We start from the raw sequence: 15,616 nt of genomic DNA on the forward strand, positions 1-15,616 counted from the left end.
TCTAGAGGGTAAGCTGAAGCATCTTAACCCTGAATTTTCTTCTTCTATTCCTTGATTTACATCTCTAACTTTCTTTATACCTTTTTTTTTTTTTGTAGTGAAACTCCATAACTATACAGATGTTTGTTAAGCATCCTTTTTTACTGAAACTTCATAGACTAAAGAAATATGAAAATTAAAGAAAATTGTTAATTCAGTTATTAATATGATTTTTAAATTACTAGTTTGGGGTTAATTATCCATCTGTGGAAATTAATGTGAGTTAGTGATTGCCTTCTGTAAAATCAGTTATGCAAAAGATGGGGGAAAAGAAAACATAAATTGAAGATTTTACCATATGTGGTATAAAAATTTCCTGTAAAATTAGATGGTTTCCTAAAATGTTGGAGGAGAGCAAATACTTCAAAATGCAAGGAAACTGTGAAAAGAAATGGACAGCCAACTACTAAATAGAAATATAAAATATTTGTGATAAATAAATAAAATATTTGTAATAAAGATATTACAAAGGATTTGGAGAAATTAAAAAAAAAAGTCTCGCCATTAATACTGGGAGAACATGATCTGCATATGATTACACACCTTGCCATCTGGACTCTCCATTTTAATCTTATTCCCTTTGGAAGTCTTCCAAGAAGATGTAAAGAAAAGCTCTTGCAAAGGATGAGGAGGGAATCAGGCAAGGAAAGGAAAAGCAGGGGGAATTTGCTTGTAATTCTGATGCTGGAATATAAAGCAGTGCATGCATAGTGTAATCGAGTAATCCTGGCTTTATGTTTAAGAGTATGAGGGAAAACAAGTTAATTGAGATAGCAAACAGCAGATGTGATTCTAGCATCTGGAATGCCTGGTTTCAGCATCAGCCCAACTGAGCACAAAAGCCGGAAATCAGATACACTGAGATATCAAAACAGTTCTGAAGCTAATTCTGTATGCTAGAACCAACAGATTCTCGAGCTGAGATTAAACTTGAGAGTATGTAAAACAAAGTATTACATGTTCTTGTAGGTAGGGTCAACTGAAAATGAAACAAACCTGTGTAACAGGCTTTGAAGGAAGGATCAAATGAATAGAAGAGAGGAAAACTGAAGGAATTTCGAAACTGGTACATAAAACCAGTTCATTGTGAGTGGGGGTGAAGAGTCATAACACTGTGCAACTGCTGATTACAGAAATGAACACAAACTGAGTGAGATTAGAGATGGAAGGAATTTAGAAAACTGCCCAGCAAAGTCAGAAGGGAAGCAAAAAAAACCCAAAAACCAAACAATCTACATAGAACATCAGGAAACTGCTGAAGAACAAAAGTCGGTCATATGAGAATTATAAATGATGAAGCATGATACAGATATATAATAAATGTTTTGGAAAGACGGGCAAGGATAGAGTTTCTAAATGATACTTCTCATGAAGATTCTGAAGATAATGCAGTGAGACAGACCCTAAGTGAGAGGATCTGATGGTTGTGACATTGAACCTAAGCAGAAAAAAGCAAAAGAGAGTACTGGAAGAAGGTGTTAATGTAGGTGAAATGCCATAGCCACTTAGTACTTTAAAACAGTAGCTTAAACTCTCTAACCAATTACACACAGGATACTTTGAAAGAAAGCTTTAAAATCTTCATTCTTACATAACAATTACTGATGCCAAATACCATAGTTGAGACTGGGCTGTACATTTGGTAAGTTTTATCCTTAAAATGTTTTCAATTCTCAATGGAACATATAGCAATACACTGGAGAGGAGAAAAATCAGTCTGTAATCAGTTTACATTCAAGAGTCAGAATAAAGTAAGCAATCCTAAGCCTGAGATATTATACATTAGCAAAAAAGGATTTATCTCTGCATTTCTTTGTTGACTTTGAGAAGGCTTTAGATAAATTCCAATATGACAAACTGATGCATGTTCTCAGGGATCATAATGTTGATGCGGCAGATCTCAAACAAATAAAAATCTTGTAGGGGGAGCAGAGAGCAGCAAAACGAGCAAGCTGTGAAATACTGTGGTATCAGCTCAATTTTCCTAAGTCCATGTGGTCTGATGGAATTCATCCTGGAGTGCTGGAGGAATTAGCAGACACTGTAGCTGGACCACTTTCAATTATCTACCAAACTGGGAGGTTGGAGAGGTTCCTGCTGACTGGGAGCTAGCCAATGCTATACCCATCTACAGAATGGGCACAAGAGAAGACCTGAGCAGCTACAGACTTGTCTAACCTCAATGCCTGTAGAGGATGGCCTTCTTTCTATTTACTCTGCAGTATTAAGAAATAAATAATAGCCTTGTTTTTAACTGCACTGACTGCAGTGGAGTTTCAGAATGTAATCAGTGCCTAGAGAAATAGTTCTCAGAATTGACAATCAACAGCAAATGCTCAAGTAGCAGCAAAAACTAATGTCTGTAAGCTCCTTTACTTGGTGACACCTTTACATTGGTGACTCCTTTAGACCACTAACTAGAGGACAGAATAGGCTGATAGTCTTTCACCCTTGGGATGTTTGAGTCACAGAAAGCAGATGTGATAAATCTATAAGGAAAGTTTTCTTTAATAAAAAAAAAAAGTACTTTAGTAATAATAAGGGTTTCTGGACTGTAGGTAGTAGTTACCTGTTCATCACCCAAAGCTGTAGAAATGGTGCATGTGTCTGGCCACTCTGTACGAATGTGAACATGTTACAGAGCTGCTCAGAGATGACTTGGAATGTCTGAATTTTTGTGCTCTTAGAGGATTCTGCCTTTTATCTGTAGACCTTTATCCACAGTTGAAGAGGTGTGGAGAAGAATTGAATTCAGAGGGAGCACAGTGACACAAAATACTCAGCAGATAAATGGTATTGTACTGCAGATGTACTGCTTCATAATTCTCAGATCACTCAATTGCAGCAGATGTATTTTAAAGAAAAGTAGAAAGAAGACCAGAGCACATCTCAGGACAGGATGATAGACAGAAGTGGACATTTTACAGCTCTCATCGGGGGTGGCATGAAGAGACAGAGAGTTTAGGGAACTATCTCCTAGTTGAATACATTGTTTGAAGATGATAAATGTGATTATATTTCTAAGTGACTGCACTTCTTTTGCATTGCAGAAATCTTCTTTGATCTTTGCTGTGATTGAAGTAGATATATTCTGCACTGTTCGTAGTTTTTCAAGAAAGAAACAGAACAACTTGTAATCTGCTTCTTTTATGTCTTCTGTTTCTGCCTGATGCACGGGATTGTCAAAGTAAATCATTGTTTTACACCTGCTCTGTCACCTGTGTACCTTTCAGAAACTCCTTAGCATTTCCAGACATCCAAACTCTTTTATAGAGCCATAATTTCTGCCCTGCAGTTCTGTGTTAGCTGCCAGATGCATGTAGTATTTTATCCACGGTGCTTTAAATATGCTGAGGATTAGGTGGGGGAAAGCAGATGAAATTTCTCCCTGAGGGCTGTTTTATAGTATTAATCTTTAACTCAAATCTGGCAGGGCTCCTCAGAAAGGAAAAGAGCACTACACTGTCTAGCTTGGAATCAAATTTGTCTGTGCTTTATGGGCAGGTTCATTAAATTTGGCTACCCAGTGCAATCACAGGACATTCTCCATAATCAATGAGAAGTATAGATGTAGATTCTACACAGTAGAATGTCTACCTGCTGTGTAGGTTTGTTCACTTTCAGAGACAAGAACCAACATTTAAATAGAGATAATTTCACCAAAATAGCATAGGTATGCACTTGGTAACTATACACAAATAACAGAAACTGGTACTCTTTCACATCTTTCTAGTTTTGTAGGCAGGTTTTGAGGTATTATCAACTACTGTTTCCCCTACCACCACTAATTTTTTTTCCCTGATATCACAGGGGGATGGGTCTTTGTGTTTTTCCTTTTCCCAAAAGGTACATTTTTGTTCTCTCAGCCTTCATCTAGGCCCTGGGGTAGAGCTCTCTTATCCCAGCAGGTGCAGCTGGATTTAGCATTCCTTTCCTCCATCAGGCCCTACTGACAGGTGTAGGTAACACCAAGCAGGCTCAAGGGGTTATTTCTTACCAACGAAGAGGAGTAAGCATCCCAATCACAAGTCAATAAATAACAGGTGTAGTTTATTATATCCATTGCTCATAGCAAATGTCACTTAACTGGGAAGAAAAGACTTCCTGGAGTGGTCTTTCTACTTTCTACCCAAGAAAAGTTTTTCTGCTTGATGATTTCTTTAACAGGAATCCAGCTACAGTATTTATCTCTGTTTCTTTTTGAGAGCAGCTGTTAACAGTAGGTCACTGGAGCACAATACCTGATGGCAACTGGAACTCAGGCAAGTAAATGAAAAGCAGGAAAACTGAATTGCAAATTGAGTAATTGTAATGGCATCTATTCTATAGAAAAATTATCACAAGCAGTTGGCTCCACTTCCAGAAATGAGGCCAAGTATTCAGTTTCTGCTTCTCAGTGTCCTAAAAAGACCATTAGTGATCATAAAGTCAGCCAGTCTTGAGAACGGCAAGAAAATTAGAACTGAGTGATGAAGAAAGCAAAATTGATCTGCTGTAAATGAAACCGTGATGCTTTAAACACTCCTCTGTGAGTAATTAGTGTAAATATTTCCTTGAAGATAATTGTGGGCATCTTGCTAAAAGAATCCTAAGCTCTCCATTGCTGCAAACTCATAATCAATTTTTGTAGTTTAAACAAAAATTGCACTTGTGAATGTATAATTTATAGGTGAAAGCTCAGTCAGAGTGTGTTTTTGCTCATATATATTGTGAAATGCATTTGAAACCGAAGGCTTTGGCAGTAAGATCAGTGTTTCACTGGCTGTGTACTGTAGATGGAAGGATTGTTGAGGATGACTGTGGAGTTGGTCTGATACGGAGGCATTCTAGGCAAGGCTGGATGTGGCTCTGGGCAGCCTGGTCTGGTGGTTGGCAACCCTGCAAGTAGCAGGGAGGTTGAAACAAGATGATCATTGTGGTCCTTTTCAACCCAGGCCCTTCTATGATACTCCTCATAGGAGCTCAGCTGACTGGAACTGCAAAATGGGCTCCATGATCTGTAACTCCAAGGAGCAAGGAAGTTCTGTGTCCTATTTGTGGTTGTAAGTCACCTTCTGTTTTCTTTTAGGAATCAGTTAATGTTAAACTACCATTAAACTATCTTGAAACCAGTTTTATAATGTCTCACTTAGGCTCAACCAGCTAGTATCAGTGATAGTGATTTTCAGCAATATGGTATTGGTCAGAGCTAGACCAGAGAAGTAAGTTTTCATTAAAAACTTGATTATTTGTTTCATGCTTTGTGGAAGGTGAAAAGTGCTTCTCACTGTGCTCACATTGAAAGGTTTCCCTTGCCATTTTAGTGAGTTACCAAGTCGTTGTTTAGGGGTGAGAGCAAGCAGCCTGGAGTCATGAGATCCAGTACAGCTGCCATTGACTGGCTGAATGATCAAGGAGGAGTTGCTTAACTGTCTTTTCAGTGGAAAATAATGTGGATGGCACTGTGAAGGTTAAGTACTTGGAGACTGAGAAGAATTTGGAAATTATTGGATAAGAACAAGGTATTTTGAATAATCCTTGCTGTAGAATAAATAAATAAATTTGCTGGCAACTTCAGCACTGGAACAGGTTGCCCAAGGAGGCTGTGGATGCCCCATCCCTGGAGGCATTCAAAGCCAGGCTGGATGTGGCTCTGGGCAGCCTGGTCTGCTGGTTGGCGACCCTGTGCATAGCAGGGGGGTTGAAACTACGTGATCATTGTGGTCCTTTTCAACCCTGGCTGTTCTATGATCTTGAATCTTTGCTTCTCTTTGTGTCTATTGTTGGGTTTAGTAGGAGTTACTTTATAAACTGGTGGTCGCTTTGTTTTTTCCACTGATATTTCTATTCTGGTAGCCCTGCTGGTTCTGTTGTTGTTTTACTGTGGGAATAATCAGGAGAATTTCTCAAAGCATGCCTTTATTTTCAAAATGTGATTTTGTGGCCATAAGTTCTCACTTATTCCAATTACAGCTAAAATGAGCACTAACTCCCTTCACAGGACAGCAATTGTTGAGTTATGAGAAAGGCTTCTTGGCTGGGTATGAAACAAACAGGTTTCATCTTCAGTGTTACTGGTTACTGTAAAAATAAAAATAAAAATTCAAATTGACATACATAAGGATGTGCTTGTTCAAAGATATTATAGGGAGAAAGGCCCTAACTAGGCTTAGATGGGAAACTGGGTCTGCTGGGATGCAGCAGAACTACTGCATTCTCCTGCCTTAAACAGTGATTGGGATGGAACTGATTATGCATATTCAATATGCTGGAACTGAATTATGAATTTTTAGCAGTTCTGACATGAAAATGCAATTTAGTGAAAAGCAATTGCATCTCCCAACTGCACTCTCACATTCTCCCATCTGGTGGCCAAGCATAGGATTGTCAGCTGGCCCCTTTGCTGCGTGGGGGGATGAGAGGGCTGGAAGGCAGACAGCCTGGGAGAAATACATATATAGGTCACTCTGTGCTTTCCAGGGAAGTAAGAATTTGTGTTCTGGTAGAATAGAGAGCTTTTACTGAGTGTTCTGTTCTTGCTTAACACGTGTGAGGAGCTAAGGATGCCCTGTGCACTGCAGTGGGATACATCTACCTCAGCTGTGTACAAGGCAGCCAGGCACACAAAGCAGAAGATAGTAAGGCAGGAGAGTGATGAGCAAAGGCTTCTGAGTGTCTTCCTTGACATGAAGTTTCATCTTAATCTTTTCTCACTTTTTGCATAATAAAAAGGGATTCATGGTGAAGTTGGAAGAAGATTTATTTTTTATTTGGTGCAAATATCACTAGCACTGTCCATCCCTGTGTGACACAGAAAACAGCTGGCCTTACACTGGGTTTTCCTGTTATCTAGCTAACATAGGAACCAATAGGATACATGAAAGGCTGGAGGAGAAAAATCCCTACTACACAAAAAATCAAAGCTGGAGAAGAAGCTTCTGGCTTCTTCGTAGCACTTCAGCAGCCTGTGTTTCAAGACATTGTTGCATTTGTTTTTTGGCTCCTGTGCAAAAACTAGGCAAAACCTGAATAATTTTCAGCTTACTCTGAGCAAAAACTAAACTACTAACCAGAATGCCAGTGAACCTATTGGCTAAAAATAGATTTTGAGCACTTTACGTATCTGAAGCTTCACTGTCATTTCTCTACCAGTGGCTTTGAAAAAGTGATGTGACACCTTTATTCTGTGCCAACAGTGTTAATTGAGACTGTGCTAATGCCAAACATTTTCTCTCCTTCCTACAGTCCTAGTGTCAGCAGTGCAGATTAACTGCAGCATCCTCTGAGCAGAGCTTAAAAAGCTCCTTGACCGTAATGGGTAGAAAAAATGAGGAGAACTGCATTCACTGATCTGATGTACAAGTGCCCACTGGCAGTGGGTGGGGAGCAGAGTCACCCTTGCCTTGTGCTTGGCGTCCCTTGCAGAGGGACAGACATTTCTTCTGCTTCCAGAACATCAGCACTGGAACGTATTTTTGTCTTCTGTTAATAACTATCTCCTACAAGCCTGGAGGAGGTCCTCTTCTCCAAGGCAGTATGTAACTGCGTTTGGAATGTAAGGCTTGGAACCCAGGTTTTAAGTTCTTCATCAGAGTACTAATCTTTGACTGAAACTGGTCAGAGAAGAAAGGCCATAGCTGGAGGGCCCTGAGCTCCAACTGATCTTCAGGGCAGGAGGGGTTGGCTGTCAGATCCAGTCAGGAATCCTTCCCTACAGCTTCCCTGACCATCAGCAGTCCTGAGCTTACCAGAAGGGATTTATTTGTGATATGAACATGTTCGTTTGTTCTTTTTATTTAATGATTTCACGTTTTGACTGAAAATACTGCTATAAAGTCTCTGTGAGTCCCCTTACGGCCTGTGGCCAACTGCTCTATAAAGACTAATCCAGAAATCCTGGATCCAGTGCCCAGAGGATGCATTTGGTGCATCTGCCTGAAGTCCATGGCCTGTAATTACCAAATAAGCCAAGGAATGATCATTGAGGTGCCAAGAATTTTAACTTTCCTAGAAAACTTCAGTGGGCTGAAGTTCTGCCACCTGAGTTTTAGTTCACATCTGATCTGCCACACTGCTTTAGTCTGTGTCATTGGTGCCGTGCACTGATATCTAGCATGATACTATGTAATATACTATGTATATACTATATAAATATCAACAGTGAGGAATTGGCCCTGTAAGAGAACTAGCTCTGCACAAAAAGCCTGTCTACTGAGAGCCAAGAGTGCTCAACAGCTGTCCAGAATGGCTAAAATCTTGGTCTTCTATGATTAAAGCTAAGGCCACTTCACTGTGTACTTCCATTGACTCTAAAGGATCGTGAGCCAAGATGATGATGAAAATGGAGTAAGTTGAGAAAGGAACTAGATGTATGACTAACTGCTCAGGGATGGAAATAAGTTAATCTTTGGTTGCTGGTGACATAACTCATCTGGTTTGATTTCATTTGGAGAAAGAGGCTCTGAACCTGAGTGTTGATGATCATTAATCACCCTCCTCACAAATGCATGAGGGGGCCATTTTGCCCATACAACTGTTGGAGGATTCCTTGAACTTGATGAACATAATGTTCATAGGAGGTGATGAGGGAGAAGTGACAGAACAGCCCTGATTCTGACATTCCAGCTGTCAGAACAAAGTCTTGCTTCCGTTGAGCCTAATTCCTTCATTGGTTGGACAAGGTGATCTTAGTGGTCTTTCCAACCTTGATGATTCTATTCTGTGATATTTTGAAACCCATTCCATTGCAACCACTGCTGTAATTTAACGCAAGAGCGGTTGGGGTGTACAACCATTTAAAACCTTACTCCATCTCACAATGAGCATAGTACAGCACTTTACAGAAATTTTTACAGACATTTTTGGGCAGTATCAGTAGATGATCATTTCCCTTGAAATGAAGAAGGTGTCAGTGGGAGGGGTGGCACCCGTTTTTAGCACTGGGGACGTATCCTACACTAAGAGCAATGCTCTTATTCTCAGGTTTTCTAAAGCACATCTCCATTTGTAAACAAACTGACAGCTCCGCATATGGGCTGTACTCACAATGCATGGTTTTTAATCTGACTGGAAAACATGTCATTCCTGAGCTGGGAGACCAGCACTGAGGCCTTTATTTATTTATTTATTTATTTTAATTCAGAAGGCTGCTTTGGCCCTTAATGACATTAGTGGGTTTGGGGTTTGGTGTGTCAGGAAAGGCAGCAGGTGCACGGCTGGAGAGTAGGAATTTGTTTATCAGAGCAGTTGCCCCCTGTGATAAGATGTGCTCTACTTTCCTTGTAGCTTGGAGGGCTGTGTGCATCCACACGTCTCCTGCTGCCTGTCACAGTCTGCCAAAACTCAATTGCAAAGAAGTCTAAGCTACTGTCTTTGTTCTCATGCTATAAATGTAGATAATACAAATATATGAGGTTTCCTTACAGTAGGCCAAAATTGTTGCTTTCTGTGATTGTTTTCTTTGTAATAGAGAAACGATCACTGATATGGACAAAGGTGCTTTTCTGTTATTTCAGATGCACACCTTTGCCCTATTCTTAAGAAAATTGTTTTCAGGCTTGAGTTCACCTCTCAGTAAACCCTTCCTATTTCTCATGGACCTAGAGACTTTGGAAAATATGCAGAGTATGGAGGATGTGAATTTTTATGTGAATTACTTGCTCTGATTTCAAGTTATTACTGAGCCTTGCCAGTGAAAATGCAAACAAAACCATGTCTCCAGGGGATGGGGAACAGACAGTGCTGCACATTGTAATCAGCTTCTCTTGAAGATTCATTTAATATCTTGTGTATTTTTTTATGAAATACATTATTCATGTAACAAGGTTCGCAGAGAGAAGCAGCTGCATTGTAATTTCTGGGGAGATTCTTCTTTGGAGAGATGGCATTTTCATTCTTTAAATCAATGCAGTAGGGCTGGGCTATGTGAAGGAGGCATGAGATGGAGGGGTGGGCAGCCCGCAGATGGGGCTCCAATCCCATCCGTTACTGCCTCCGGAGGGAGATAAAACAGTCCAGTTAGCTGGATTGAGCCCTCTCCAATCAGCATTTTAGACATCATTACAACTATTTTCCTTTGTGTTAGGAACAATACGTAAGAAAATAGTAATCAACTAATACTTTTTCAGTATATAAGTTTCTTCTCTTTTAAAAGCACTGCCTGCAAGCTGCTTTATAGCTGCTGCGTCCTAGAGACTGCTCCTTCAGCTCTGTTGAACTATTAATTTCTCAGCAATGTGAGGGGGCATTTCTTCTTGTTTCAGGATCTACAATAAAAGTTCACATGTTTATGTTGTAATTCAGTCTTATGTACATAACCTCATGTACACCACTGTACTTAATTAACACAGCCTCAGCCTCTGTTCTATTCAGTGCCTCACCCCAGCAGCAATCCTGCTGGAATCACTGGGGCTGCTCAGAGATAACAAAACACAAATAGCACTGGGGTGGTCTTAGCCCAGTGAGACAAAATCACAGTGGCACAACTGTAATTGCTTAAGCAGCGTTGTGAGCCGAGCATCTCTTCCAGCATTGCTGATAGCAAATTTCTTTATAAAAGTGAATATTGCAGAATTTAATTAGGGCATGCAATCAATCAACTGTGCTAATGGAAGAAAAAAAAAAAAAAAGATCTTACAGCTGAATTTGAGATGCTTCATAAGGAAAGAGATTGTCTTTATTCTGACTGTCCCCCTCCATCCCCATGTAGCCTTTCTATAGCCATGCAAGTCCATTTCTCCCTTCCTCCCCTCGTCCAGAGGCTGGAAGGCTTCACCAGTGCCATCTTTCATGTCTTTAAGCAAACAGACAGCAGAGCTTTCTGGTGTAAGTGTAAGCCAAAAGCTCCCATGCTGCTGCAGGAGGTGCGTGCATCCATCCACTGGTGCCACACAGATGTACCTACCCACAAAGCAGGGAGCCTGGAGGGGATTTTGAGGCACACTGGTCAGTCGCTGTGGTTAAATTCTTTCTCCTTTTCTCTCTGTTTGCCCAAGTTTGTCCGCTACCTCCAATGGTCAGCCATGGAGACTACATCTGCCATCCGCGGCCTTGCGAGCGCTACAACCACGGGACAGTGGTAGAGTTCTACTGTGACCCCGGCTACACCCTCACCAATGACTACAAATACATCACCTGCCAGTATGGAGAGTGGTTCCCCTCCTACCAAGTCTACTGTGTCAAAACAGGTAAGGGAGCAGCCTCTGTCCTCCTGTAGCCCACCTCCTTCTGAGCAAATCAGGAGGTGAGTAATGTCTGGTGAAACTCATTATTTCATGCTTATGTGACAATTGTTCATTTAAGATGCCATTAAATGCAGCATATTTTATTTCCTGAATGATCCTTTCAGTATTTAGCTTTTCAAATTATTTTTGAATGTTGATAACTTAATACATAGATAAGCAAAATTTATGATTGCATGCATAAAAATAACATCAAGGGGAAAAAACAAGGTCCGGCCTCAGTGACAACTTGTTGTTAAGGCTGCTTTGGTATCTGGAATTAGATTAATGAGTGTAAATTTGATTCATATATATGTATGTGCATGTAAAACATGCCTATAAGAAATCTCTCATCCTATCTGGCCCTTCTGAGTATTGTTGAATTGATATAAACTAGCAACAGTAATGATCAGACATAACTGTGGTATTATCGTCTTTTTGTTACAGAACAAACCTGGCCAAATACACAGGAGACCCTCCTGACTACATGGAAAATAGTGGCATTTACTGCTACCAGCGTTTTATTAGTACTTCTACTGGTCATTTTAGCCAGAATGTTCCAGACCAAATTTAAGACACATTTCCTTCCAAGGTTTGTACTGTTTTCTGTAATTATTTTATTATGTTATTTTATTACTATTTTAATTTATTGTTTTGTTAAGATTGGGGCCCTTGATTCCATTTCCACACTCTGATCTACCTGCAGAGATGGGCACCCCTGGAACCGTAGAACTTTCCATAGCTGTTCTACAGAAAAGGCAAAGTTGTCCAGATTCATTTTGGGTGCAATTACAGCTCTGCTAACTACTGATTCCTGATTCTGCATGTAAGAATAGTCGACAGTTGTGTGAAAATCATTGACGGCAAAAATGGTTTAAAATACTCAATGTTGGGTGCTGAGGGACTTAATTTTTTAAGTTCTGTAGATTTAGTAATGTAAATTTTATGAAAGATCTTTTTTTTTTTTTTTTTTTTTGCGGGTTTTTTTCCTGTGGACGAAATTAAATTTAAAGTTTGCTTTCCCCTCATAAACATCTCCTACGTTTTCCTTTACTTCCGTGAAATATTATCAACATATGTCATTGGGCATTTGTCACAGCACTCATAAAGAGACAAGTAGATGGTATTATTATTATCATACCACTGGAAAAAACAAAGACAGGCATGCTAAAGTTTAGGCAGAGCTAATGCTGTATCTGGGTTTAGATCCGCTCTGAGGTTTCAGTCTATGCTCAGTTTGCTATGGGCTTTGACTGAATGACTCCTCCTCTTTCTTTTTCTTCTGTCTTTATTCTACCATGTACAGAGGAGAGAGGTAAAAAGCTGTATATTACTGAATATGTCCCCAGGTCAATACAGGAGGATGAACTTTGTAGTCTTATTGTTAATTAAGTGTATGTACACGAAAATATATGTTTTATTTGGCAAGATGGGGGTCGGCCTCTTCCCCCAGGTAATAACAATAGGATGAGAGGTAATGGCTGCAAGTTGCACCAGGTGAGGGTCCGGTTAGGATTGGGAAACATTCATTCTCAGGAAGAGCGGTGATGCAGTGGCACGGGCTGCCCAGTGAGGTGGTGGAGTCACTGTCCCTGGAGGTGTTCAAGAACCACGGCACTGGGAGATGTGGTCAGTGGGCATGGGGGGGATGAGTTGACTGTTGGACTAGACAATCTTAGTGGTCTTTTTCATCCTTAATGATTCTATGATTCTATAGAAGTAATGTATAAACTAACATACATATTCATAGGTATAGCATATGGGGAGTGTACATATACCTGTGTAATTGGGAAGAATTGAGGATAAAGGGTTCCACTACAGATAGCCTGCTCTCCTCTAGCTTATTGAAGTGGCTTTCTGGCCTCTTCTTCCCAGATGTTTTCCTGTCCCAATGGTACCTGCGACCAACTCCTTTCTGCTGAGTCTCTACTGTTTTCTGACTGACTATAAAACAAGTAACTTGGGATTTAGCACACCTTCCCAGCATAATATAAATGTTTTGTTGTTAAAGGGAACCAGCCTAGTGCTAAATGCCTTCATCCTTTGAGAGCAAGAACTGAAGGAATCCAATATCTGGCAACAAAACCCTGCCATCCAATAACAGCCTGTTTACATATGCTGCAAACACTTCTTTGCTCTAGCCCGCATCTTTTCAGGGGCCAGACACTTGTGACTGCTGAGTAACATCTGTGATCTCATATCCATGATACCTACTCTGCGTGGCACAGCAAATGGCACTCCTTATCTCCTCCAAGCACCTGTTTTGTTTTTTTTTCCCCTTCTCTAAACTGAGCTTCACATTACTTGTTTCATTTATCCAATTGTAACGGATTCCACCTGACTGTCAATCTGAACAGATTTTTGCAGACCTGTGAGGCAAACACCTCTGTGAATGTTAATGGCCCTGTAGCATCAATTTGTGCCATTAGGAAATGTTGTGTTTCCTTACATTCAGCAGTTGCTCCAAGGTGCTTCAGAAACCCAGGGGGTCTGTAAGAAAGAAGGGGACAGACTGTTTAGCAGGGTGTGTTGTGGCAGGACAAAGGGAAGTGGTTTCAAACTGAAAGAAGAGAGATTTAGACTGGATATAAGGAAGGAGATTTTTACAATTACGGTGGTGATGCAGTGGCACAGGTTACCCAGAGAGGTGGTGGGTGCCCCATTCCTGGAGATATCCAAGGTCAGGATGGACAGGGCTCTGAGTATCTGATCTGTCTGCAGATGTTCCTGTTTACTGCAGGGAGTTTAACTCGATGGCTTTTAAGGGTCCCTTCCAACTGAAACAATTCTATGAAACCCTCTGGCTCTCTGTGATCATTTTCCTGTGTTTGACTTAGAGGCAACCAGGAGGGCTCTGTGGGTGACCCCGACTTCGTGGTAGTGGATGGTGTTCCTGTCATGCTGCCTTCCTACGATGAAGCTGTAAGCAGCAGCCTGAATGCTCTGGCACCTGGATATTCAGCCACAGTGGACCAGGGGCATATTTTGCAGACAGAAGATCAAAGTCCTCCTGCTTATCCTGGTCCCAGGATTACAGACATGCTGCCAAGTGAATTTGAGAGCTGTGAGAGTCAATCAGTCTCCTCTGAACTGCTCCAAAGCTTGTACTCACCCCCAGTGTGCCAAGCAGCAGTGCTTGCCAGCTCAGATCGAACTGATGCATCCCAGAGCACTGCTGGGGAGGCCGTGTCCACTAGCCCACGGATTGATATTACAGATGGTGAGTCACACGTGGGTGCCATATGCGAGTCCTTACACATTTGCTTGTACAGACAGAGCATCAGTAAAGCCGGCTGACCTGCTTTTTACTTTCACCATGTATTTTATATCCGGTCAGAGTTAGCAGCCTTCACTGACAAGCTCTTTGTGTCTGCATGCATGATAAACATTTCAGTCTAAGGCATGTGAGCATTCACGTATACTTTATGGACATGGGAGTCACAATATAAGAACATGCAGGAGAGAACCCTGTGGTAGAAGGCAGATCATCATGTACTACTGTCTGCATTTCAATCATGAGCATGGATTGATACTAAACACTAAATTTCATTTAGTTCTGACAGAGCCTTCTCAGCTTAATAAAGAAACGAGTTAGCTTTCCTTAGAGACATTTAAAGAATTGTGGGTGAAGATTGGGGTGGAAGAAGTCTCCTGCACCATAGAGTTGGGGCTGACTTTTAATGGCATCATAAGTGGGAGAGGACAGCTGGAAGGAGGTGGGAGGAATGATGATGATGCCAGTAAAGCTCTGCCTACTCTGAATGCAGATTCCATGTTAAATGTAGTAGAAAAGATGTTTGTACTTAGCTTTGGTGGGCCTAACTTGTTTTAGGAAACATGGATAGTCTTAGTAGGTTAATCTGAGCAACTTGATTGAGCTGTAGGTGTCCATGTTCACTGCAGGGGATTTGGGCCAGATGACCTTTAAGGGTCCCCTCTAACTCAATTCTGTGATTCTGTGATTTTCATATGGGGTATAGAATTGGAGACTCTTTATATATTGCTCAGATTTTTGCATTTATATTTTTTCCGAGTTGCTAATAATACTACTCTGAAAACATCTAAAGGCAAGACCCAGCCTGTAATCAATACCATTTTTCTTTTTCCTCTAGAGATTCCTTTGATGGAAGAAGACCCTTAGCCTGCATGGAGACATGTCATCATCACACTGCACCATTGGGTGACATGAATCCTGAGCACTCAGAGATAGAAAAGACTATCTGTGGATCTGGGGAGGGTACTTACCAATCTTCCACACGATGATGTCACCAGATTGTGTGTACATCTTAATCCACAGTGGAGATAACAGCATCAGCACTTGGAACAGCAATTTTATGAATGAATCCTGGGGATTTGATGAGAGCAGATGTAGAAAAAGA

The 15,616-nt window shown here is 40.8% G+C and overlaps 1 protein-coding gene across 1 annotated transcript in view; it reads left to right on the forward strand.

Annotated features, from left to right (window-relative positions):
- SUSD4 (sushi domain containing 4) overlaps positions 1–15,378 on the forward strand; it is a gene marked incomplete at both ends in the record, with an annotated part of 68,831 nt that extends 53,453 nt beyond the window's left edge. Inside the window, 4 exons of the mRNA XM_079549965.1 lie at positions 11,013–11,204; positions 11,685–11,829; positions 14,075–14,457; positions 15,350–15,378. Of these exons, the coding sequence (XP_079406091.1) occupies positions 11,013–11,204; positions 11,685–11,829; positions 14,075–14,457; positions 15,350–15,378 (749 nt within the window). The remainder of the gene's footprint in view (positions 1–11,012; positions 11,205–11,684; positions 11,830–14,074; positions 14,458–15,349) is intronic.
- Between the last annotated feature and the right edge of the window lie 238 nt (positions 15,379–15,616).

Source organism: Tetrao urogallus (assembly GCF_951394365.1).
Source record: "Tetrao urogallus genome assembly, chromosome: 2".
NCBI classification, from domain to species: Eukaryota; Metazoa; Chordata; class Aves; order Galliformes; family Phasianidae; genus Tetrao; species Tetrao urogallus.